Source organism: Homalodisca vitripennis, chromosome 2 (genome assembly GCF_021130785.1).
Source record: "Homalodisca vitripennis isolate AUS2020 chromosome 2, UT_GWSS_2.1, whole genome shotgun sequence".
Lineage (NCBI taxonomy): Eukaryota > Metazoa > Arthropoda > Insecta > Hemiptera > Cicadellidae > Homalodisca > Homalodisca vitripennis.
Window position 1 is genome coordinate 137,818,045 of NC_060208.1, and position 25,463 is coordinate 137,843,507.

Below are 25,463 nucleotides of genomic sequence, written 5' to 3' on the forward strand. Positions count from 1 at the left end.
TGTGTGTGTGCACGCGCGCGCGCTTGTGTGCAGGCATTTCATGTTATTGTATCTACAACTATTTGTGTATTGATATATGCACATCTATTATTTGTTAGTTGAAACCTATTTTTGGTACAGTTATCATGAAAGTTGCTTAGGTTATGTTATATATATATATATATATATATATATATATATATATATATATATATATATATATATATATAAAATATTTTTCACTTAAATATATATATATATATATATATATATTTAAGTGAAAAATAGTTCTTTTCTTTTAACTCAGTGATTAATTATTAATTAGTATATATATATTTCCGCTGACATTTTATTGAGCAGTTTCGAATGGTTGTCACAATAGAAACGTTTCGATTTCGCACCTCTAGATTCGGTTACTTTGTTTCGGTTTTTCATTCTTGCCTTTTCTCTAAGTCTGTACCGGTATTCTAGTGAGTGAAGTTTTTTTTTTTTTCTTTTTCTTTTGCCACCTTTTTTGTGGCTGGCGGCCTGGATTAGCTGAGTGGAGTGTTGAGTCGAACGACCAATGGTGTTATAGATTTGTGCTACCTTACCTGTTTACTAACTTGACGAATTAATTTATTGAATGTTGCAGTAGGAGATATATTCGGAGATATTTTGTACATAATTGTGTATTGCATTATTAAAATTCATTCTGCACTAAGTATAAAACAATTTGAACTTTAGAACTCCACAACAGCATGGCTGATGTTTTAGAACTCGACAATGCGGAAGAATTTGAGGTAGACGACGAGGGTGACCGTAAGTTACTATATATTTTTATTTAGATTATGATTTATTTTAATCTATATAATATTATGCCTATTCTCATGTTTTAGTATTGAGTTGTTGTAATGACTGGGATTGTATTTCTATTAGCATAGGAACTACAAGTTTTTTTTTATTTTTGGTCAGGCTGTATGATGTAGGTTAGCTTCACTACAGAAGGAGTTGTAAATACCTGCGTAAGTTAGTTTCAGTTTTACAAGTAAAGTTAAATGTTTGAGTTTTTTTTTTCAAATTAATAATGCTGAATGCAGTATAGGTAATCAGTGGCCACCACCACAATCAAATTATCCAAGTCCCTGACTAAACTACCAAAACCAACATTTTGAACTGAATTACGTTATTGGTATATCAATTAATAGTATAGTTTAGCTGTTTTTATATATAAAAAAGTAATAATTTAATTATGAATAAAAACTATCTAGGCTATGTGTATTTATAAAAGGTAACAAAACCATCTTTCAGTATAATAACATTTGGGGAGACTATATAGTATGCGGCCTACACTGGTTATTCAATTGCTATTATTGTATAGTTTGTTATATTATATAACTTCAATATGTAAAAATAAAGAGTTATAATACAAAACTGTAACAAGAAGAATCTCGTATATTACGATTTTTGAAATGTAAATTTTACAATAACATTACAAAACTATCTATGGCCTAGACCTAGATATCAAAGAAACCGTACAATATTTATAACTTGCCCTGGAGCTTAATATCAATTAGAAGAAAGAACTCACCCCATGTTTTACCAGAATCCAAACCCACATGTTTAAGCCACTTAAACAAATCTCGTTACTTGTGAGAAATATCTTAACTTACATATTTTTCTCATATTCATCGCCAATTACTGTAACTAATAAGTTGAAATCATATGCTAAGTTAAATAAATTGTAACATCGAAGGGTAGGGTACGATAAGCAGACTCGGTTTTTTTATATCGAAATTAGCAAATGATATTACATAATCATAACCATCGATATAATCAATCGATACTGATAAATTATTTTGAACCATTAACTTAAATAATCTACATCAACAGCTATATACACTTTCAAATAATACTCGTAATGTAATATTTCAATTATTTAAAAGTAATTTTTATTATTAAAAATTACAGTCAATTTTAGAAAACTAAACGACATTGCTTTCAAAGATGATAAGACATGTTTTTTTGTGACTTCAACATGTTGGACTCGTACCGAAAAACCCATTATGTGAAATTTGTGGGAAAGAAACAGCTGTAACTGTGAGAGGAGCAAATATGGTCGTCTTCGGTTTTCCTAATTTTGGTTACCTATAATAATTTGTTTGATTACTGTAAATATTAAATTCATATTTTAATTTAAAACATTTATGATTGTTATTGAGGACTAAAGATACTTTTATATCGATTGATAGTGTAGGATTTGAGATGCGTGTATTAGATATCAATGATTCATTCTTCGATATAAAAAACCAGGTCCGCTTATCGTACCCTACCCATATCGAATTATCCTAGGAATAAAAACAATTGAAACATTCAATAATAGCAATCGAATAACAAGTGTAGGCCGCTTATTAAAGAATACCCTAAAATTCAGTTAACTTAGTTTTTACTATTTTGAAGGATAAATGTTTCTGACAGCTTATGACACAAATAACACTTGTACACCACCGTAATACTTGCAGCTATTACTCAAATATTATTTAAATGATTTTACTTTGTTTGAATTAGGCCAATTTGGAATAATATTGTTAATCAATGTAGATATTGGGTAGGGTACGATAAGCAGACCCGGTTTTTTATATTGAAGGATGTAATCATAGATAAGTAATATTCGCATCTCAAATCCTACACCATCAATCGATATAAAAGTATCTATAGTCCTCAATATCAATCATGTTTTAAATTAAAATATGAATTTAATATTTACAGTGATCATTTAACAAATTATTATACCTAACTAAGATTAGGAAAACTGAAGATGACCATATTTGCTCCTCTCACAGTTACAGTTGTTTCTTTCCCACAAATTTCACAAAATGGGTTATTCGGTACGAGTCCAACATGTCGAAGCCACGAAAAACACGTCCTATCATCTTTCAAAGCAATGTCGTGTAGTTTTCTAAAATTTACTGCCATTTTTAATAATCAAATGTTACCTTACGTGTATTATTTGAAAGTGTTTACAGCTCTTGATATAGATTATTTAAGTTAATTGTTGGAAATAATTAATTAGTATCGATTTATTATATCAATGGTTATGATTAATTAATATCATTTACCAATTTTGATATAAAAAACCGGGTCCACTTATCGTACCCTACCCTAGATATTGAAAAGAGCTGGCAATAATCAATTGTAAATATTATTTTATTAACGGCCGGGGTGGTAAAAGATGAGTTTTGCATTATTAACCTATTGCTATTATCTTCTTGAACAAAAAAAAAAGTTTTAAGTTGTGGAAATGATGAAAACTACAGAACATCAAAAGTTGAACTACTTTTCTCATGTAGATTAATATTTCCGGATAGACTTAATAAGCGGCCTACACTTGTTATTCGGTTATGTTTTACCAAATGTTTCAATTGATTTTATCCAATGATTAATTATTCGACATTACAATTTATTTACCTTAAAATGTGATTTAAGTTTATTAATTGATCACATGTTGTTAATTTTTTTAATGTTAAAAAATAAACATTAGTTATTAAGTAACAAATTAGTTACTTCATGTTGTTAATTTTTTTAATGTTAAAAAATAAACAACATGAAGTAACTAATTTTTGGAGAACTTCAAATTGGTGATGAATATGAAGAAATTATATGAGATATCTTTTAAAAGTGATGATATTTGTTCAAGTGGCTTTAAGTTGTGGATTTGGCTCCTAGTCCTAGGGGAGAATCCTTAACTTCATTTTATAAAAGCGTTTGTTTACTGATATTCAGGCAAGCTGCAAATATTACAGTTTTTCTGCTAGTTAGGTCTAGGGCAAAGTTGGTTTTGTTATTTATTATGCTATTGTTAAATTTGTTTCATTAAAATTAGTAATGTATTAAGTTGTAAGCAATCCATAATAACAAGACTGGTCCGCTTATTAGTCTCCCGATATTTCCTTGTTCTACATCTGAGCTGAGTATTACGTAGTCTTGTTAACCTACCTCATAATGGTTGCTGCCAACATCAGCACCATCTTAGGATAAGTAAAATAACAACAAGCTGATATCAGAGGAATTTGAACAATTAAACAACGTTTTTGTTAATTTAGAGTTTAATTTCTGAAAATAAAACTATTTATCATCCTGACACAAGTGCCTCTGGCCGTAAGTACGGGGCACCACCGAAGGTAAAAACAACAATTATTATGAAAACCTCAAGGTAGTACCTATCACTAAAAGATCAATTTAGAGTCTCATCATGAATGCCTCCGGCATTGGTAGCTAGGAAACACAACTTGACAAAGCCCCAAACAAACTTGTAAATTCACCTTACCATAATTTCCTATTATCTTTCAAGAAAAGCAGTTCCATTTTTAATGTACTGTAATTATTATTTGTCATTTTCATGTTTAAAACCTCAACGCTTTGTTCAGAAGGACGATTGTAATCGGTTAATCTCATTACCAGTGTGGATAAAAGTACATTTTTAAATAATGCAAACAAATTTTACCAAACTCTCTAGAAACAAATAAATAGGGGATAAAACTAAACTTAAGTTAAATAAATAAGCAAATCTAACATAACCATAACATCTGATCAAATATATCTTTTCTAGCCAAAAAAACAAAATTACATGATGAACTCATACTTACTCTCACTCAGAATACACATGATGACCAATTAAAAAGGAATAAATTAATTTGTTAGTTGAATTGTCAGTAAGTTACTGGTAATTCAACTAACAATTTGGAAATGTCTTATACAGTGGTCTAAACATACCTGTAAACCTTAAACATTAGTTGAATATTCTATTCATTTTATTGTATCATGCATCTGATTGGTTATTTAAATTTAATAACATTTGATTAACTGTCCAAATAAATTAAGCATTTTGGATCATTAAGAAAGGTATTTAGTTACCTAATAAACCAATTACATACAAAATATTGCAATATGGGAGGTTTATGTGTGTTAACATATTTCACACAAACATCCAAATAAATTTGTTGATTTTTAGAGCAACAAAATCTTTTACCTCTAAGTGCAGAATCTTTCCATAGTTTTTATATTTAGCTCAAGTTGGAGTTTATACATTATAATATTGTTTCCTCTTCCTTCTTAATGTTACATCATTCCTAAAAAGAAAATCTTCACATGAATCAGACACTTCCATAGACTCATTCAAAGAAATTGGATACCATTCAAATTTCCAGCAGGCATCTTGAAACTGGAGACTAATGACAGTCAGTGGCCTTATCTTTTGATTGGCGCTAAACTAAATTTGAAGATAAGCTGAGTAAATTTTCTGGTTTTCGAGATATAACACATCAACAAAGTCATTACTAACTTTCTATTCATGTTTTTACTAACTTGTCATCAAAAAATGCGTACTAATAATAAGTTTCAATATTTTGAAACTTTCTTTATCAGTAGCCTCTTTCTGATGGTTAGTCTTACACATTGTGGTAACTGGTACTAAGAGTGAGAAAGTAACACTAGGTTAGGCTATTGGCGTTTGTTTGGTACCAATAACTTACTCATACTATAGTATGAACCACCTAGTTCAAACCATGGTTAACGCATGCATACGAGCCTCCACTCCCTGTACACTCTACATAAGAGCATGTAGAACAGTCCTCACCATACCTAACGTGGTCACTATCAGTCGCTTCTTTAACTGAAGCTATTAATGTTTATTGATGCTTCTACTGTGTGGAACCATATTTGTGAAAGGTGGAGGACAGTGTTGCAGACTGTCACCCGTCCCTCTCCAGACTTCACACTCTCTGGTTCGATCTGTACAAGATACACTGAGGGTTGTGACATTAGGTGAACCTAGCATTCTGATAAACCTTAGCGTATTTATCAATGCACTAAATTTTCACTTTTCTATGGCTACGAGCCCATTTTTTCACCATATCACGATCAACTATTTCTTGTTGAAAATAGTGTGATAAACTGAATACCAAGAAGGCTTGTATTTGCAAGGATTGAGCATTTAGCCTTTGACTTTCTACATAATCAAAAATTTAGTCGTGGCCAATATTGAAGTAAAATACTTTAATAGTGTAATAATATAAACGTATATAAGAAATAATATTCGAAAAATTATTTTAAAGATAAGATATGTACAGGTAAAATGTAATTAATATCTATCATTTTTTTCTGACAAGCCATTGGGCAGGATTTGTCTGCAAGCTGTAGTTTGGAGATACCCTTCTCTTAAATTAAACTTAATTTTGACATAAAATATAAAACAGAAATAAATTAATATAAATGGTTTAATTACTAAACTTGAACACAAGAAAACATTGTGGTATAACGCATATGATCTTATTATAATATCATAAAAAGTATACTACTATTAGAAGAAACATATTTTATAGGTTTCATTATGTAATACTAAACTATTACTGTATGTGTATATTACACTGTGTACATGTTTGTGAAAATGTCAAGAACCAATATCACAACTCTTGTCACTCAAGATATGAACTGGAAACAATGAACAGTCAAAGTGTAAGAATTACACAACACTGTAGACAAAATTGTCTGAAATCAGCATCTCGTTCCGATTTGTAGAGATATATTAAAATACCATATATTAGATTTTTGCAGTGGTGCAAAAACAAGTTTTTCATGGTCTTAAATGGTTGATTGTTTTCAAACTATAGTATAAGACATATCAATGAAAGCCTATGTTTGTGGTGTAGTGTTGCCGGCTGTAACAGAAGAATAACTAGTGATTGGATAATTCAACAATCGAGTGATCATTACTGCTCATCTTTACTTCTCATGTATCTTCCTGAATCCTTTACTTTCACGATTTAAATTGACACGTATTTACACTATGACACAGAACGCAAGTAAATAAAAATAAACACGTGAAAAATAATTGAAGGTAAAACTGATATAAACAACCAGAGCGCCTTCATACTAAGAATCAGCAGACCTGATAATGTTGCAACACTGCCGCGTAAGGAGGGAGGTGAGGTGCCGTAACACTGTCAATACGGCCAGGATTGCAATGATATGTCTCTTACTGTAGTTTTTAAAAAACAGAAAATCATAATGGTACAATAGAAATGCTTTTCTATATGATTGATTTTTGTAGTTGGCTTAAATTTACGTTAGGGACAAAATTGTCTAAATTAAACCACAATATTCCTGTCATTGATAGGTTTGACCAATGAATGAACAATCTTCATGGATAGTGTATTGATTCTCTCAGCTTTTAAATCTGTTTTATTATGAGAGACGTCCCGAATGCTGGTTAATCTCTAGTTAACATATCATTGTTTAAATCATGAAACAGTTTGTGATTTATTTGAAGCTTTTTCTTTGTTAGTAATTTGAAACATTGCAAAAGTTGATCAATGATTTTCTTTGAAGAAATCAATGAACCCTACCTCTCCTTTCATCCCATTCTTCGCAGCAAACCAATTCTCAATGTTTTTAGGTACTACATTGGGAATATTGATATACTTAATAAAATTTTAATGATTACGGACTGACTGACTTTGATCTTATTATTTTAGGTTGATTTTGGAATTCAAGTTGGGATTCAAAAGAATTGGGACTGTAAAATATACTGATCAAGAAGCGATTTCTACAAATTCTTCTTATTAATACTTCCTGAAACAACGAAAATGTCCTCCATCAACCCAAAGGTAGCTTTTAAAAATTTAAACAAAATAAGAAAAGAAGAAAAGAAAAAACGGAAAGAGCAGAAATTGTTGAAAGCAGCAGTTGAATATGTGAAAGACAGCAAAGAAGTAGAAAAGCAAAGAGATGATTTTGAAGACAATGGCGATGGAAAAGTTACTCCTTCTCGGTTTCCACTTTACACAGTTAGTATTGCAGTCCCAGGATCTATTTTAGACAATGCTCAGACATTAGAGTTACGTACTTATCTTGCAGGTCAAGTAGCTAGGGCAGCCTGCATATACCGTATTGATGAAGTTATAGTGTTTGATGATGGTAGCACACAACAAGATGGTGTACACCGACCAAGTGAAAATAGTTGTATTCAATTTGCAAAATTGCTACAGTACTTGGAGTGTCCTCAATACTTGCGGAAATATCTCTTCCCAATGCATAATGACTTGCGATATGCTGGTTTACTCAACCCTCTTGACGCTCCTCACCACCTCAGGCAGTCAGATGTGTTTCCTTACAGAGAAGGTGTAGTATCCAACCAACCAGTTAAGAAAGGGAAAGGTTCCCTTGTTAATGTTGGTCTGCTCAAAAATGTGTGCGTGGATAAAATTCTTACCCCTGGTGTCAGGGTTACTGTCAAACTTCTCTCTCAAAAGGAGGAAACCAAGAAAATGTATGGTAGCGTAGTTCCTCCATCCCAACCCAGGACTGAACTGGGAGTTTACTGGGGTTACGACGTTCGCATCACTAAATCCTTCAGTGATATTTTCACAAAGTCTCCGTACAAAGAAGGTTATGATTTTACAATTGGCACCTCTGATAAGGGGAGCCCTATACAGGAGAGTGATGATTCTCAGTTCACTAATTTTAAACACATGTTGGTGGTTTTTGGAGGCCTGGATGGTTTAGAGTCTGCTTTGGAATGTGATGAAAGCCTGACAGTGAGTGATGTTTCACTGCTTTTTGACAAGTATCTCAATACTTGTCCCAGTCAAGGATCAAGAACAATTAGAACAGAAGAGGCTATTTTGATTTCCTTGGCTCAAATCACAACTAAAATCTCCAAGTTGCATCGTTGAGGAATTTAGTTATTAGTTTTATATTAGCAGTTCTTGTTAAATTCATATTATTGGGTAAAATAACCTTTGTTCAGAGTGTGAAGTTTGTTTTAAGATGTTGTTAGATTCCCAAGTAAAACGCTATTAAATTATTTTTATGTATGCTACTTATGGTTTTTTATTTATTTTCCATAGTCTGAAAAGATAATACATATGACTAAGTAAAATTTAGTTACAGACCTTATTGAGTTTTTTAAAATAGTTGAAATTTAAGATGTTTAACACTTGTAAAATCTTAACAATTCAAATATCAAGGTATTACTTTCATTACACCTATCAATAGCCTTGTCTTAGGGTACTCATAAGTGTCTACCAATTGTTTTTTTTTTTTTTTTTTTTTTTTTTTTTTTTTTTTTTTTTTTTAACACTTTCCATGTATGAGAGGAACTGTATACTAAAAGTTTGAATTCCTATAAAATTTAAACGTTGATTACAATTTATCTATTAGTGACAGACCAGTTATGGATTTGTTTGATAACAAACCAAATAGCAATGTCACCTTTGTTTTAACCTGTTTTAAATTAATCTATACACTTGTTTGTACGTTACTTTCTGTCGTTATGGACAACAACTAAATATCTTCAACAACTACTGAACCTTTTTGAATAAGTTTGGGATAGATGATAATCATATCTTATCAGATTTTATTTGTTTTAGTTAGTCAATTTTGTGCCGTGTCTTTTTGGGGTATTCTTATTTTTTAGTTCAAATTTAAACACAAAATATATTTACAATTATTCCCTGTTGATAACAAAACCACAATTAATATTTTTTAAATTAACATAATTGCAAAAATTATAAAATTAATAATTTAGGAAATTTAGGATGGAAAATAATATTCTAGAATACTGGTATAGTATAAAGCTGTATTTACAAGTATCAGAAATACACATACATTTTTACCAAAGCAATTAAAACTTAAAAAAGGCATAAGTACATACAAAAAAAGTATCCACAGATTTTAGATATTCTGAACACATGAAATGCACAACTTTCTGCTGCACTCCAAACAGATGGTTTGTCCGCATTTGATACTTTTGTAATTGGTTTTTCTTTCCTTAGCAGCTGGGCACTTGGAATATGTCTTCCGTTTTTCCAGTTTGTCACTAGGAACACATTCATTAGGATTTGCAGCTTCTGTTTCTCAAACGTACTCCGTGATGACGCGTCTAATGTCTCTTGGCAAATTTTGAATTTCTAGGCGTCTTGTCATGTGAGGCTTAATAAGTTTTAAGGCCAGACGTTTTATGAATTCAAATCTTGTAATGAGTGGATTTCCACAAAAAGAAACATGCACTATGAATACATTGACACAACTGATGTCTAGCATTTGATAAAATATGGCTAGAGGCCATCTCCTTGTCCTACGACTGGAAGAATAAATGGCACATTTCATATCCAATAAGTCGACTCTTGCCTTAGTTTTATTATAGTAGCAAACGATTTCAGGCTTATTTTTATTTTCCCGTTTTCAATACTATGATGCATAGACGAAATTAGGAGAACAGCTTTATTTTTTTTGGAACAATAGATAGGAGTGTTGTATTTCCAGCAAAACCATACAAAGTTGAGCCAACACGTCTATTATTAGAGGGTAAGAACTCGGGTGGAATTTCCCTTTTGTTTTTTTTTTCAATGTTCCGACATACGTCAAGGATCTGTCACCAAGTTCATCTACACATTCAACTGAGCTGAAATATTGGTCAGCAGTGACATTTCTGTTACTATTTTCTATTGGCTTGCATAAGCGTACAACTGATTGCGTTGGTTTGCTGAGTCGTCTTTCTTCCTCACTTAGGCCAATTCCATCAGTGTCTTTGCCTTTGTACAGGTATGCGTTCACCAAGTACGATGAACTAGAATCTGTCAAACACATAATTTTAAGCCCATACTTCTTTGGTTTTTTGGGCATGTAGACTCGGAATTTACAGCCACCCCGAAAAGGAACAAGCATTTCATTGACTGTAACGTTGGCTCCAGGTGAGTACAAAGTTTTGCAGTTATCAATAAAATGTTCAAATATTTCACTAATAGGTGCTGCAGGGTCAGTCCTTTTCCGTTGGTCCCTCGTCCTTGCATTGTCAAAGCGTAGACAGGTTAATAAAACCTCAAACCTTTTTTTTCGGCATGGTTGCTCTGAATACTGGTTTATTGATAATTCCTTTATCAAACATAGAATCTACCTTTTCATGTGAAGATCGCAGCACTGAGTTTAGGATTATGAGCCCTAATAAAGCTTTTAATTCTATGTTATCAACATCTTTATACTGGCTAGTATTTGTTTGCTCATCAAAAGAATTTCGAACTCTTCGTAATGTAGAATTTGTGTGCAATACTATTTCATCTATAATATGATTGTCAAATAAACACTCCCATACCTGTAGTTCAGTCGGATTGTTACCTAAGGCTCTTGCTCTTGCAGTAGGCCCGGGTAATGGTCCCCTCAAAATGTTATGTTGAGGTGTTCTGCGCTGCTTGGGTGGGTCCTTTCTGCACCATATGCAACCATCTTTCCCACAAAAAAAAGTCGACACTATAGTGGATGTCATCTTCATCTTCCAGTTGGGGTTCATCAACAGCAAAACTATCATCACTTTCACTTTGATTTAGTTCATTATCAGACACTACATAGTTTGGATCTTCATCCGAATCGTCAACAGGTTCATCGTCATTATCATCCCCTTCAACGTTATGTAGGAGTTGTAAAAGTCGCTTGTTAAATCTTCCATCGTTCACTCTTAAAATTTCCGAGTCACTCATGATTATAACAAGTTACAATATAACATAAAAACTAATATATACAAACATGTAATAACTATTCACACGTTATCCGTATCACCCGGTATGACAGACCGGTAGAATAGTTACAGTAACCGTATCGTCCAGTACAGTAGACCGTAGCTCGCACAAAATAGCTGGACCGATTCAAGGTCAAACGCCCTAGACAAACTAAAACCGATCAATAATGGCTCAGGAGAGACCAGTTGACAGCTACTGAGCGTGGAAGGGGCAACCGAACACCAGTAGTGCCAATTTCAGAAACATGAAATTCCCCTCCGGTCTCACAGACCGGTGATACGGTAAAAGTGTCAGACGTTTTGGCTATGGTTCAGCTCAAGTTGTAGAACTCTGTAAAATAACAGATTACATTTGAACATCTGTAAAAAGTTGAATAAGATAATTTTTGGACTGAAATAGTTAGAACTTAGATAATTCACTACAGTAGGGATCACCAGAGAGTGCAGTTGAGGGAGGAGCCTATTTGGAGCGTGACCTTGGAGCAGCCAATGAGGAGTAAGCGACGTTGCCGAACTTGTTCCTCGCTGTAACCGCAGCGCGCCGTGCCGGGCTGTTGGAGACCTGTTGAGTGGCAACGTCGCGCTGGCCTATCCTTTCTATTGGTCGCCGCCAACTGCACTCTTTCGTGACTCCTACTGTAAGCATCTACAGCAAGTTAAAAATGCTGTAATGCAACAAAATGTGAAAATAAGTATTTTTGGCACCATTTCTCAACCATCCAAGATAAAGCCAAACTTAACATACACACAATTTTAGTTTTTAAAAGAGTTATTGATAAGTGTAATGAAAGTCATATCTTGCTTTTTACATTTTTTAGGTTTAACGAATATTAAATATCCTAAATTTGAACTATTTAAAAAAAATTGGAAGTCTGTTGAAAAATGACAACTGTAACTTAGTTTTAGAAACTGTACTTCTTTAATGAGATCACAGTTCAAATATCTTATAAGAAGCATATTAAATATTGAGAAATTCCTAAGTCATTATCCAGATATGTTTAGGCTACTGAATTGTTGTGTTCCTGTATTGGTACACCCATGTTAATTGTCTTCCAAGTTTTCATAACAAGCATAAGATCCATATATTCTTACTGAGTAGAAAGGAGAATAAGAATTCTTGCCTTGAAGTCTCTTAAACCATAAGTAACAGTTACTAGGAATCTCAATCTGTAAATCCAAAGTCTGATGTTGAAATTTAACTCTACGTGGATTATAAAATAAGTGTTGAACATTCATTGCCAAAGAAATGTGATTCTTGCTACTGTTCTTTTGTTATCTTTTAATTTAACCCTCGAGCTGGCAGTTGAAATTTCCTCAAGTGGCAGGCCATTTTGAGGTGTTTTGCAGTAGTATTGGTTTTTATTTTTTTTTTTTTTAATATAATTTGATTATAAACCTATATGTATTATATATCACTGTTTTCACAAGAAAATTTACTTTTTATTCATGGAAATAAAAACCCAAAAATATATGAGAAATTTATCACTTTTTTTTACTAAGTTTGTTTTCAAAAAATAAAAAAGGTATGTAAAAGTGGTGGGGGTGCACCTATAAAAGACATATTGTGTGAAAAAAAAAAATTTCCAAAATACCCAAAATGTTGAAAATTTTTTATAGTTTTAGAAAATGTATAGTTTACTACACTTTTTTAAATTAAAACAATTATGAAATACTCTAATCTGAAGATAGTACAATACGGCTAAATTCGTTGCTATGGATACGACTGTGTTACAAAAATTCATCAAAACCTTAATTATTACTCAAAAAATTCATAAAATACATTAAAAGTAAGCTTATAAAAATAAATAAAGAAGCTTTATATCATGATCATCGCATATGAAAATGATCCTAAAGCTAACTAAAACTATCACAACACTGCACGTAGCCTAGAACACAAAATCTCACTAATATATTTTTTCACATATATTTCTTCATAACATGACAAAATAAACTGATAAAACACAATATACGAGAATTTATACGCATAAATAAACACACTTATTACATAAAAACACTTATTTCATGTAATAAACTTACGTTTTAGATGGACAAGAATAACGCGACCGGGTAACAATACAACAACAATGGCCGACTGTTTACAAACAACTCTCGTTTTCAATATGTTATACTTAAATCATGGCATACAAAACAAAACAAAATACATCGAACAAATCAGCAACTATTTCTGATTCCAGTGGTATATGAATCATTGCAGTTTAGTTCGTGTATTGATTATAACAGATGTCAAACGGGCACGTGTCAAATCGACTGATTTTCAGGCGACTCCCACTACAGAAACATTAATATCGACTGATAATCAGGCGACTGCCAGTTGTAGGGTTAAAAGAATGATGATAGATGATAGATGTAGTGAAATCCAAACAATCTTTTTCACTCTCAATAGTTTACAGTTATGTGCTACTGCTTCAAAAGAGTAGTTTCATTTATTCTGCCACATGAGATCACTGCCAACTCATTGTTTATGGAGTGCAGAATTCTTACAGTGTACAATCTATATATTCAGACACTGTTTATACACAATTTTAAAAAGTTGAAAACAATTACTGGAAATAAGATTGACTTTGCATTGCAATTCAAATGATCCAAATCTGTTAACAGCTAAGATATAATTTTATTGAATATTTTAATACATTATCTGAATGTACAGAGCACATTTGGAATCCCCGCATGATGATGTGAACTCTGATTTTTTAGTCAATTGTTTCAGTGCAGAAAAAAATTTATTACAGTTTCACCACTAGTTTGTACTCTGAATAAAATTTATGTTGCTTTTGGGACGAAGCTGACTGACAGATTGATAAAAATATAACTTTTTGAGTCAGGACATCCTGGAGAAGTAAGGTTTGAAAGAAGTTCAAAATGTTTCAAATGTTTCACAGTTTTCATCACAAGGGGAAAAAACTGGTGGCCTGAGCCTGTTGGATTCATGATGATCTGATTTAATTTGTTGTGATATTGATTGCACAAAAGTTGATTTAATGTTGAAATTAAATCAGTTATTTATGACATTGTCACTGTACTGTACTAAATAAATTAGTTATAAATAGGAAAATCAATAAGGTTCATTCTTTATTTTTGAATATTTATAAAAACTGATTAACTAAACGAATAATATTGGATCATATAAAAGAAATTATTTTAAATCTTGCATATAAAACAAATAATTTTAAACTTTTCTCGGATGCTTAAGGACCATGCTCAAGGTCCAGTCTTGTCTTTTAGTGCACTCGATACGTGATGTACTATCCTCTATATGTGGGCGGCTACGGAACAGCACTACATGTACTGCCACCCTGTCGGTTCTCTGCTTACAACTGAACACTAGCAGATCGGTTTTATCTTTCCAAGTAGTTCCAAATCACTCCGCCTTCTTAATTTAAAATGGCCATGATATTGATGTACGGTAAGATTTAAATACTTACACTGATAAAAAAAAAAATTTACATACATTTATATACATAAGAAAAATTTAAATCATCTATCTGAACTGCTTTGAACAGAAACAGCAAGTGACAAATGAAAGCTTGTCAAGAGTCACTAAACGAAGTCAACGATGATTCAGAAAAACTGAAACGTGACTAAACATGGGTTTACGAATATGACGTCAGAATTAAGGCTCAATCATCACAGTGAAGGCATTTTTGGTTGGCAAGACCAAAAAAGGTTCGACAAGTGCAGTCTATGGTTATGCTCACTATGTTCTTCAATTTTAATGGCATAGTGCATCGTGAAATCTTGCCTCAAGGTCAAAGAGTCATTAAGGAATAAACCTGCAAATTCATTGCCGTTTTCGTGAAGAAATCCAAAAGATAACGCCTGGTTTTGTGACTTGGCTATACACCATGATAATGCACCTGTTCACACTTCATTGTTTATTCGTGAATTTTTTGCCAAAAACAGTATTGTAACAATGCCCCAACCTCCATATTCTCCAGATTTGGCTTTGTGTGACTTTTTTATCTCCAAAAATAAAAAGAACCTCAAAGGGCCATTGTATTGCAAGCACAGATGACATTAAGTGCATTGCTGAAAGAACTAAAGGTTATCTGAAAGATGAGTTTGAGAAGTGTTTTGAGGATTGGAAGAAGTACTGGCACAAGTGCATAATATCTAATGGGGACTATTTTGAAGGTGACAACATTAATGAAGTTAAATAAATAAATATTAAAAAAAATTAAATTCCTGTTACTTTTTGAATATTTTGTATAAAAAAAAACTAGTAAGGAATTAAAATTTACAAATAATGTAATAAACTAATTCAGCTAAACAAAGTAAATGAACTTGTGTGTGTCCCTTGCATTTAAACATCAAAATCACCGTCACTATAATCAAAATCTGGTGTTAGAATGATTTGTGTTATTCCGATTAGAACCTAGGTCACGAAATAATTTGAACTACCTAATTACTTAGTTCCTACATTTCCTGATATAAAGCAGCACTTTTCATGCCTAGAGGAAGAGGAATTTATTTCATATTTGAAGTAATAGTGACGTAGTATAGTGGGTATTGCGTGTGGTCATCCGAGCTGTGGCAACGTAGAGGCATGTCTTGTTCGTAGCTGCCTGACCTGTGAATATTCGCCTCAAAAAGAAATGTCCGACCTGCATAGCTGCAATGATGGGGGTTGCATGTGTGGCGGCCATCTTACCTGCTGAGAATTCTCTGTTATTTCCATCTTAGTGCTAAGGGTTAATAAGCATATTCAAATTGAAAGACATTTTAACAATATTCCCAGTGAGATAAGGAGGCATTAGCCAATAGTTGCTAGAACTAATTTTGATTAATGTATGTTTGCTTGATCAATATTAATTACAGATAATCAAGTATTAATGAAAGTTTCCAATAAAAGGAATTCAAAGCTATAATTTTAGTATTAGGCTCCTTATTACTTCTTAATCAGCAGAATGGAGAAGAAGAATGAATGTGAATACATGAATCTTCAGATCATAACTTGTTTAACCTTTCACACACTTGAACATAAAGGAAAAAACATTGATAATATACAATTGAGAGTCCAACTCTTTGCACTCATATTCAAAATTATGAGATTGGCCTCCCAGCTGATGGAACCAATATGGGTGGCCTTGGCCTCTCTGTACAGCGTGGAAACTTATGACCACGTCCTGTCCCTCAGCTCGCCAGGCCCTTGATGTTTTCCCTGGCCACTACGTGTGTCCCTCTGTATTGCACAGAACATAAAATTCGACCCTTATCCAGCCGTGACTGGTTATATAAGCTGTAGCTCCATTGTGTTCATCATGAGATACATCACATTTACTGTGACATTAAGTGGAGGATAAATCTGGATGTGGATCTTCAATAGAACTTAGTAGTATGTTTTCTATCATTTCTAGATATGTCACATCAGTTAAATTAAAGTGAACAACTAATTTAACTTAAGTAAGTGTGGATTAACTTATTTAATAACGCACTCCAACAGTTAAATGAAAATCTTGCTTGGCTGTGCCTTTCTCGTACCACTAGAGCTTAGGTTGTAACCTAGTAAAGGTGTTCCTCCTATCGCTCACACGCACATCAGACAAATTACTTTGATCAATCCTTACGATGTTTCTAAAGAAATTACTGCTTCAGAACTTTTCAACTAAACAGTCACAATGTGCTAATCTTCGATTTCATCACTTAGAAGTAGAGCTTGCACTCTGTACTGTTTAAGGTACTGTTTTTTTTTAACCTATAAACAGAACAGTGAGTCATTCCATATCAAATCAACACAGGGTATAAACATAACCACCTCAGAATTTGAAGTTCGATATGAAGGTAGTCCTCATATAGATTTTAAAAATTGCTAATTTCCTCCCCAAATATTTCAATTAGTTTCAAAGTTACGGCTATGCAAAGTTTATCAATATCCACCAAAAAACCACAACCAGCATATTTTTGAAATCACCATAACATTTCTGATTCCTGATGTAAGTTTGTTGAAAATCAAATGTAAGTTTGTATTTTCTCAAAAAATGCATTTTAAAAATGTCAGAGTAGGAGGCTAATTGGTTCATAGTTAAATAATAATTTAAGAAAGGATGTTTACAAGTTTTTGTAAAAACATCATACTGTATATATATATATATATATATATATATATATCCTTACTTTACTTAATTTCACTATGATGGTAATAATTATCATAATTATAATTTGAGTTATCAAAAGATGGTTGTCCCTAAGACAGCATTTTAGTTATTAACAAAATAATTGTTTTTAGTTAAAAATTGTTCTTTTTATTACAATGCACTTTATTTGAAAAATGTAAGGAGACACTCATAAATATAATATAATCAGGAGACCTCTGATTTAGATGATTCTTCAAGTCAGAGCTAAAAAAGATTTCTGATTACTCAGATGGATGTGATACACAATATAAAAATAAGAAAACTGGTAAAGAGACAGAGTAGCATTTTCTGCTACTGCCTATAGAAAAAGACCAGGTGATGGAGTTGGAGGTTTAACGAAAAAAACTTTATGAGGACTACCTTCATATCAAATTCTGAGGTGGTCAAGTAAATTTTGTTATTTTAGTGTGTTGATTTCGTGTTGGAACAACCCCAATGTAAAGTGTTAAATATTAATGCTGAGGTATAACAGAATTCCCAGGTCAAGCTTCAAAATAGGCCAAAACATTTACTTCAAAATCTTTAGTCACCATACTGTTATCCTGTTGACATGGTTTTCCAAATGAGTAAAAAGTACCTAAATTTACATACAATCTTTTATGAATTTTTTTCTGGATATGCTTCTTAATATCTTTCTCTTGCTACAATGAAATTCTTATGATTGATGATTGACACCAGCATGTCTCGTCCCAAGATTGAAAAATGGCATTTTATAGGCCTATTAATACATAGCAAAAGCAATTGAAATGGTTTTATAATAACAATTACTTCTTATTATAACAAAATACTGTTTGGATTTGCAAAAATACTATTCAAAATTAATATTAAAACTGATTTGATAACTTCAATGCACTCTGAGATCAAATAAACAGTCAAATTAGGTTTGTAGGATAACCAGCAGGTTTCAACAATAAGTATTGATAGATGTATTAGGAAGTGACTGAATCAGCTGATAATACAAAAAAATTAATCCCATTAATGGGTTTTTTTGTACCTAAAACTATGTTTTTGACAGAGGCAGGTTTGTAGAATGTAAAACAACTGTAGTTTGTTGACTGTAGTTTCCTTTTGCAATTTTTTTTATATTATTCACCAAGTCATTTTCACTATACATGTCTGTGTCATCATGACACAAACAAAGCCAATCGTATATTTGTACATGGGCTATTTCTATGGTAAAATGAACACTAGAAATAAAACCATGAAATACTTTAGGATGTGTGACATGCAAGAACATGTGGTAGCTGTCTGCACTGTTTCAGACAGCAAACTCACCCACACACTCGTGACAGAGGACCATGAAAGTACTGACAACTAGTAGAAAACGCCAGAACTACTTGTGTGACATGTAGTTGTCATTGAAATGCATCTTGCGCAAAATTACATCAGACAGCAGAATAAATTGGGAACAATATAATGGTCTGTAATATGTCAGTAACACAATACACAATTGTTATGAACGTAATACTACATCAAAAACCATGGAGGAGTAACAACATAAATTTATGTATAACAAAATAGTATATTGGTCCCAATACTAGTGTATTAACTGCATTGCACTATGCTCTTGACACAGATGCCTTATCTATGGCAGATGCCTTATGTTGAGGCACAGTGAGAGTACTTCCAGATCACTACTAACCATAATGTCTTAAAATTACTTTTTCTATGAAAAATAAGTTAGAAATTAGACTGCTGTATTGGAAAATGGCAGCAGTTTTGTTTGAGGCGCTTTTAAATACACTAAAAATAAGGAAAGATTCCCCATTTTAAGTTATGTGTCAGATATATAGTTTGCAGATCACAATGATGGCCTATTTAAACAAAGGAATGCTGAATAATTATAACCATTCAGTTGCTAAGGAGTTAGAGTTGTATAGAACAGAGCTCAGTTATGTTATGTAATATATTACTTAGATGAACCTTGGGCTCAAACAATCAGAAAAATGTAGAAGTAAATATTTATAACATTGTTATATTTTTTGGACCAAACCTATCAAACAAAGATATCTAAAGATCCCACTTCTGAATTCGAACACACAGCTTTTGAAAATATATATATATATATATATATATATATATATATATATAAATGTATTAGCCCCATTACTGGTGCATCCAAATATTTTGGTAAAATACTTTATTTAAAAAAATTAAAATGTTTTTTGTATCTTAAAATATTTAAATTTCTAGAAAATAAATATGAAGCACTAGTTCACTTTAAGTAAAATAAATATCAAATAGCACGTTACTTATCTTTAGTATGGTAAAATACCAAATGAACTCTTCCTTAATCAAACCGATACCTGTGCCAAACAGCATTGATTGTCAGCAATAACACATGTCAGTGCAGTCTTGTCAGTGCATAAGAAAATAAAGAAAACTCTATAACATACAGGCAGGATAGATTATATGTGTGGAAGGAAAACTGGTGATGTGCTAAAATATTGTCTGACTGCTTGGATGTGTTCAACATTAGTAGTAGACAAGAGCTCCAGTAGCTGTAAATGTTAATTTTAACGGTTTAAAATGTCAGTTTGGATCATCCTTCTTCTCCCAACTATCTGTATAGTAGTAATCTGTATAGTTTTTTTTTTTACCAAAAGTGATCAAAAATAAAGAAAGCAATAATTTAAAGGCTTCAGTTATTTTAGGAAGATTAACAGTAATTGATAGTGTTACTGGTTAGTTTCTGAACAGTATTAGTTACTGTAGCTATGTAATACAGCAAGACAGGGTTCAATATTATTGAGCTAATGTTTGCTTATACATCATATAGATTTACTGGCAAAGTCCTTAAAGGCGTAATATTCTTATTGTATATTTTTGTAATAATTCAGTGGGACTAAGAGCTGTCATAATGATTTTAAATATTGTTTCAGAGGGTATAGCACGATTGAAAGAAAAGGCAAAGAAGAGGAAAGGCAGAGGTTTTGGTGCTGAGAAGACTGCCAGAGAGGAGATCAGAGATTATGAGTCTATGGATGTGGATGAGGACGAGGACCCTGGTCCACAAAGATGTGAGTGTTTTTGTCATGATTTTGTATGAAATTAAGACAATTATTGTGTAACACCAGATTAATGATAATATGTATGATAATCCATCTATCTTATATTTTCCTCCCCCACCGTTTCTTCCTGAATTTCCTAAACCACACCACTGTTCCCTTTGTATTGAATTTATTTTTAGCAAAAAATGAATGGCTTTAAATAAAATATTCTAATGAACTTATTTAGTGTAATGCAGAATCTAAATTTCCTATAGATGTTGGTTAAGCATTACATTGAGCATTTAATTTTTTTCCTTAGGTGTGAACTAAAATATACATAAAAGCTGTTTTGAAAATCAAATGACCCTTTTTTGAAATGTTTGTTTTTTTATTTATTTATAGAATAGCACAGTTATTGCCAGTTAGTTGTAAATAAACTGCTGCATTAAGATTTACTTATCTTTCTAACACACACAAAAATTATTTTTTAAATATATACGTACTTTTGTAATTATTTACAGATTTTTTGGGTTTAATTTATTCAGAAACTTTTTAAGTCCATAAACATATTTAGGGTTGTACAAGTTTCACAAAAGAATATGAAAAGCAATTTCAGGATGTAATATTTTGATTACCCTGATATTCGAGAACATTTTGTAGTAGCAACTAAACCAACATAGTCTACCATACTTTATTTAAAATTACACAGTGATTAGTAGTATTACATCATTTTAAGTAGCAATAATTGTAAATGAACTCAAATTATATAAATCACTAACACATTATCGGCAGGAAACACAACACAGCACTCGCAATTCATAAAAACGTCAGTGTTATCAGATTCTCACAGTTTTGTTACAAAAGTTTAGTTCAACAGTGCAACTTAACAGGTAGAATAAAATACATGCCATTTTTTTATTTATCAGGATTAAAACAGCTTTGGCAAAGTAAACAAGATTGACAACATTAACTGCATTCTAATAAAGCCACATTGACGTTGAATAGTCAGTGATCCATGGTGTTGCCAGAGCAGCAATATCAAAATGAAAAGGGTTAAGAAGAGTTGCTGGGTTACGTTGTTGTAAAATTTTGATACACTGTTAAGATAGTTAGGCATGTAGTTTAAAGCTAGTTTCTCAATCATTCATTATTTTCCAGCTGTTGAAGGATGGATTCTGTTTGTCACGTCCGTTCACGAAGAAGCTCAGGAGGACGATATACATGACAAGTTCTCAGAATTTGGAGAAATCAAAAACATTCATCTGAATTTGGATCGGAGAACTGGTTTCCTGAAGGTAAATAAATGAACTCTCTTTAGGAAGTTTATGTGTTAATATTTTAAAATGTTGGTTTAAAAGTAGTGAATGAACTTGTTTGTCACTCATAGGTACCTTATGTAATTGTGTAACAAAATTTTCAAGTTAGGGCCTACAAAATATTAATGGTTTAGACTTGATCAACATAGTTGTACTATATCATATTTAGTATCTATGCGTATTTCATTTTTTCAACCATTATTATTATTTCCTGTAGGGTTACGCTCTAGTGGAGTATGAGTCGTACAAAGAAGCTGCAGCTGCCAGAGAAGCTCTCGATGGTTCTGATATTCTTGGTCAAAAGATCGGAGTTGATTGGTGTTTTGTCAAAGGTCCAAAAAAGTAAGTATTCTCTATTCTTTTTAAGTTTGGTGTTTGTTTTAACCAATGAAGTAATATGAGGTGTGGTCTGAAAAGTTTCCGACCTAACAAAGATACAAGAAATTTTTCCTTGTAACTCTTCACACATGCTCCCATCTCTATAACCCGTCCAAATAGTACTCGCCATTTTTATCTGCAAAATAATTGATCACGAATGTGATTGCCTCTTTATTTGATGAATATCTTGTCCTCCGAGCGCAATTTTTAAACGAGGGAACAAAAGCTTGAGGCTGGATCTGGTGAGTTAAATGATGGTTAAGCAGTTCAAACCATAATTTGTGGATTTTCACCACGGCAACCGCTGAGATGGTGCATTGTCTCGGTGAAACAGGATTTATTTTCCTGCAAATGTGGCCGTTTTTCCGTAAGTTCTACCTTTAGCTTGTCAAGTAATGATGCATAGTATACTCCTGTAATGGTTTTTTTTTTCTTTAAAAAAATAAAATAATCGAATAAAATAACTTCATGACCATCCCAAAAAACAGTTGCCATCACTTTTCCAGCTGAAAAACAAGTTTTTTTTGGAGCCGGTTCCCCCTTTGCAATACACTGTATTTTTTTTGGGTATATAATGGTGTATTCAAGTTTCATCTACATAATTAATCTGCACCAAAACAATTTATTTAGCCTAAACTGCGCCAAAAGAGCGTTGAAAATTTTCATTCTAACACGTTTTTGGTCTAATGTTAGCAAACGTGTGGACAGCTTTCTCATGCGTAAATGTTGATTTAATATGTGACAATCACGTTCTTTTGACATGTTCATAATCTCTGCTATCTCTCTCACTTTAATTCAGTGGTCGTCTAGCACCATTTGGTGATCTTTGGTGATGTTTTTGTCGGTAGCTGCAGTTTTTGCATGTCCCAAATGCATTGACTCCCAAGCTCTTACGGCCACATTTAAATTCAAAAGCCCAAAATTTCACTGTGGTAAGTGATGGTGCAGAGTCCCCATACACAGAATCCAACTCATCTTCGATTTGCGAAGGCGTATTGCCTTTCAAAAACAAATATTTAATGACCGCTTGATACTCGATTTTATCCATTTTCACAATAAAAACTCATATAAACTCACTCTAACGACTGTTAAATAAAAACTGCACGTCCAATATGGCTGAAACTTTGGTGAGTAACTGTCAACAGATGAACACAAAATTCAGTAGCTTTTATTTGCGAGTGCTACCATCTTCACGTTGAGGTCAGAAACGTTTTAGACCACCCTCGTAGTTGAATGTTACAGATTAATAGAATATTTTTATAGTGTGTAGCATGTACACTTATTATATAAAAAAAAATTATTTGTCCATACTGTACAGTTTAGTTGGGAAATCACAAAAGCTCTGTCTTCTAAAACAGTAATTGGCAAACTTGTTGGCATTTAACCCTTTCCACTTGTGAGTCGGACATTGTCCGACATTGCTATTTTACCATTCCACTCGTATGTCGGACGCCATCCGACATTGCAATGACGTTAGCTTTACTTTATTTTTAGCCGGCCTATGATGTTTCTGATTGGTGCTGCGATCGCACAGCATTCTCAGGAACTAATAGACAGCTGAACTAAGATTGGTCGGCAAACTAAAACTGAAAAAATATGACACTAAGACCTATCGTCATACAAACAACACTTTAGTTTAGCTTGGCGGACTAAGCGTGATGTAGTAATGTTGAGTAATTTCTACAAACAATGATACTGACACCATCTCAAGAAGAGGCAAGGATCATCAAATAAACATACAAAAACCAACAGTTATCTGTCAGTATAACAAATATATGGGTGTGCGTGGACCAAGCAGACCACTATATTGCCTCCTACAAATTTTCCCGTGAATCTCTGAAGTGGTGGAGAAAGCTATTTTTCTGGATGTTGGAAGTGGCAATAGTAAATAGCTTTCTCTTGTTCAACATGAATAAACAAAACCATGGAGAAAAAACAATTCAACACAGGAATTTCAGAGAAATCCTCATCACTGAACTTGTAGGCCATGTCCGTAACCCTATGAGTTTGAAGTGGGGTCGTCCTTCATCAGTAGAAAAAGAAGAAAGGCTAAACAAACACCCTCACTTTCTTACAGCTCATCCAACAAAAAACACTAAAGACTGTGCTGTTTGTAGCAATATAAAGGTGCCAGGAGGAAGAAAGGAAACACTTTACTATTGTAAAACGTGTTCAAAAAATCCTGGTCTTCATCCTGCAGAATGTTTTGAATGATACCATACTGTGCTAAATATAAATATAAAACTTATTAGTGTATGTATCAAATTTTATATCTCTATACTATAAATTAGAAAGAAAAATTAAATTATTATACAATATAATAATGTATATACTTTATTGACTTCCAGTTTGCTAAAAATGGGTTTTTACTGAAAATATGCTAAAATAAATACGAGCTGAGGGGGCAGACTGGTGAAAAAAATCCGATTGGAAAGGGTTAAGATACTCAGGCCAGATGTAGTCTTTTGAAGATGTGATATTTGATGCAGATCTATGTAACATATTTTAATTAATAATTAATATAGTAAGAATTGTAACATTAAACATTAATATAGAATATCTAATGGTTTAATATTTTTGCTAAATTAGGTATGAGTTGTTGATAGTATCAGTAATGTACGCCAGAAGACCATAAATCCCTATGTACATGTGGGATTTATCTTTTATTTATTTGTAAACAATTTGAAATTTCTGGTGTATTCTTATTTTGATATTTTGTTTCAGGACCAGAAGAAGTCGAAGAAGGAGATAAACCATGGACATTTAACATGTTATATGTATTTTAAGATGTTTAGTTTGTAATGTAACAAGAGTTTAGTTAAGAGTTTATGAAGTGACATTTCGTTTATGTGATTTTTTTGTGTACTCATCAACAATTCTAAAGTCATTATTGTAATATACAAATTACAGGAAATATCGTAATAACCTGAAGAAAATGTATAGTAAATTAAGTCACCAATTTTGCATTTTACTGTTGTAAAACCAATTCAATAAATATGTTTATTTAATTATTTTTGTATTTGGTATATTTTAATTGTTTCCTACACATAAAACAAGTAAATTATTGATTCCTACAAGTGTCTCAGAAATTAATATTTAA

The 25,463-nt window shown here is 32.3% G+C and overlaps 2 protein-coding genes across 2 annotated transcripts; both read left to right on the forward strand.

Moving 5' to 3' along the window:
• Positions 1-641: 641 nt before the first annotated feature.
• LOC124354780 (putative methyltransferase C9orf114 homolog) lies at positions 642-8,836 on the forward strand. The gene is made up of 2 exons (XM_046805481.1): positions 642-780; positions 7,491-8,836. The coding sequence occupies exon 2, from the start codon at positions 7,602-7,604 to the stop codon at positions 8,688-8,690; it is 1,089 nt and encodes a 362-aa protein (XP_046661437.1). The 5' UTR covers positions 642-780; positions 7,491-7,601; the 3' UTR covers positions 8,691-8,836.
• Positions 642-25,374, forward strand: LOC124354781 (RNA-binding protein 8A). The gene is made up of 5 exons (XM_046805482.1): positions 642-780; positions 20,562-20,699; positions 21,828-21,964; positions 22,203-22,327; positions 25,088-25,374. Exons 1-5 carry the CDS (start codon positions 720-722, stop codon positions 25,113-25,115), a joined length of 489 nt encoding a protein of 162 aa, XP_046661438.1. The 5' UTR covers positions 642-719; the 3' UTR covers positions 25,116-25,374.
• Positions 25,375-25,463: the final 89 nt, after the last annotated feature.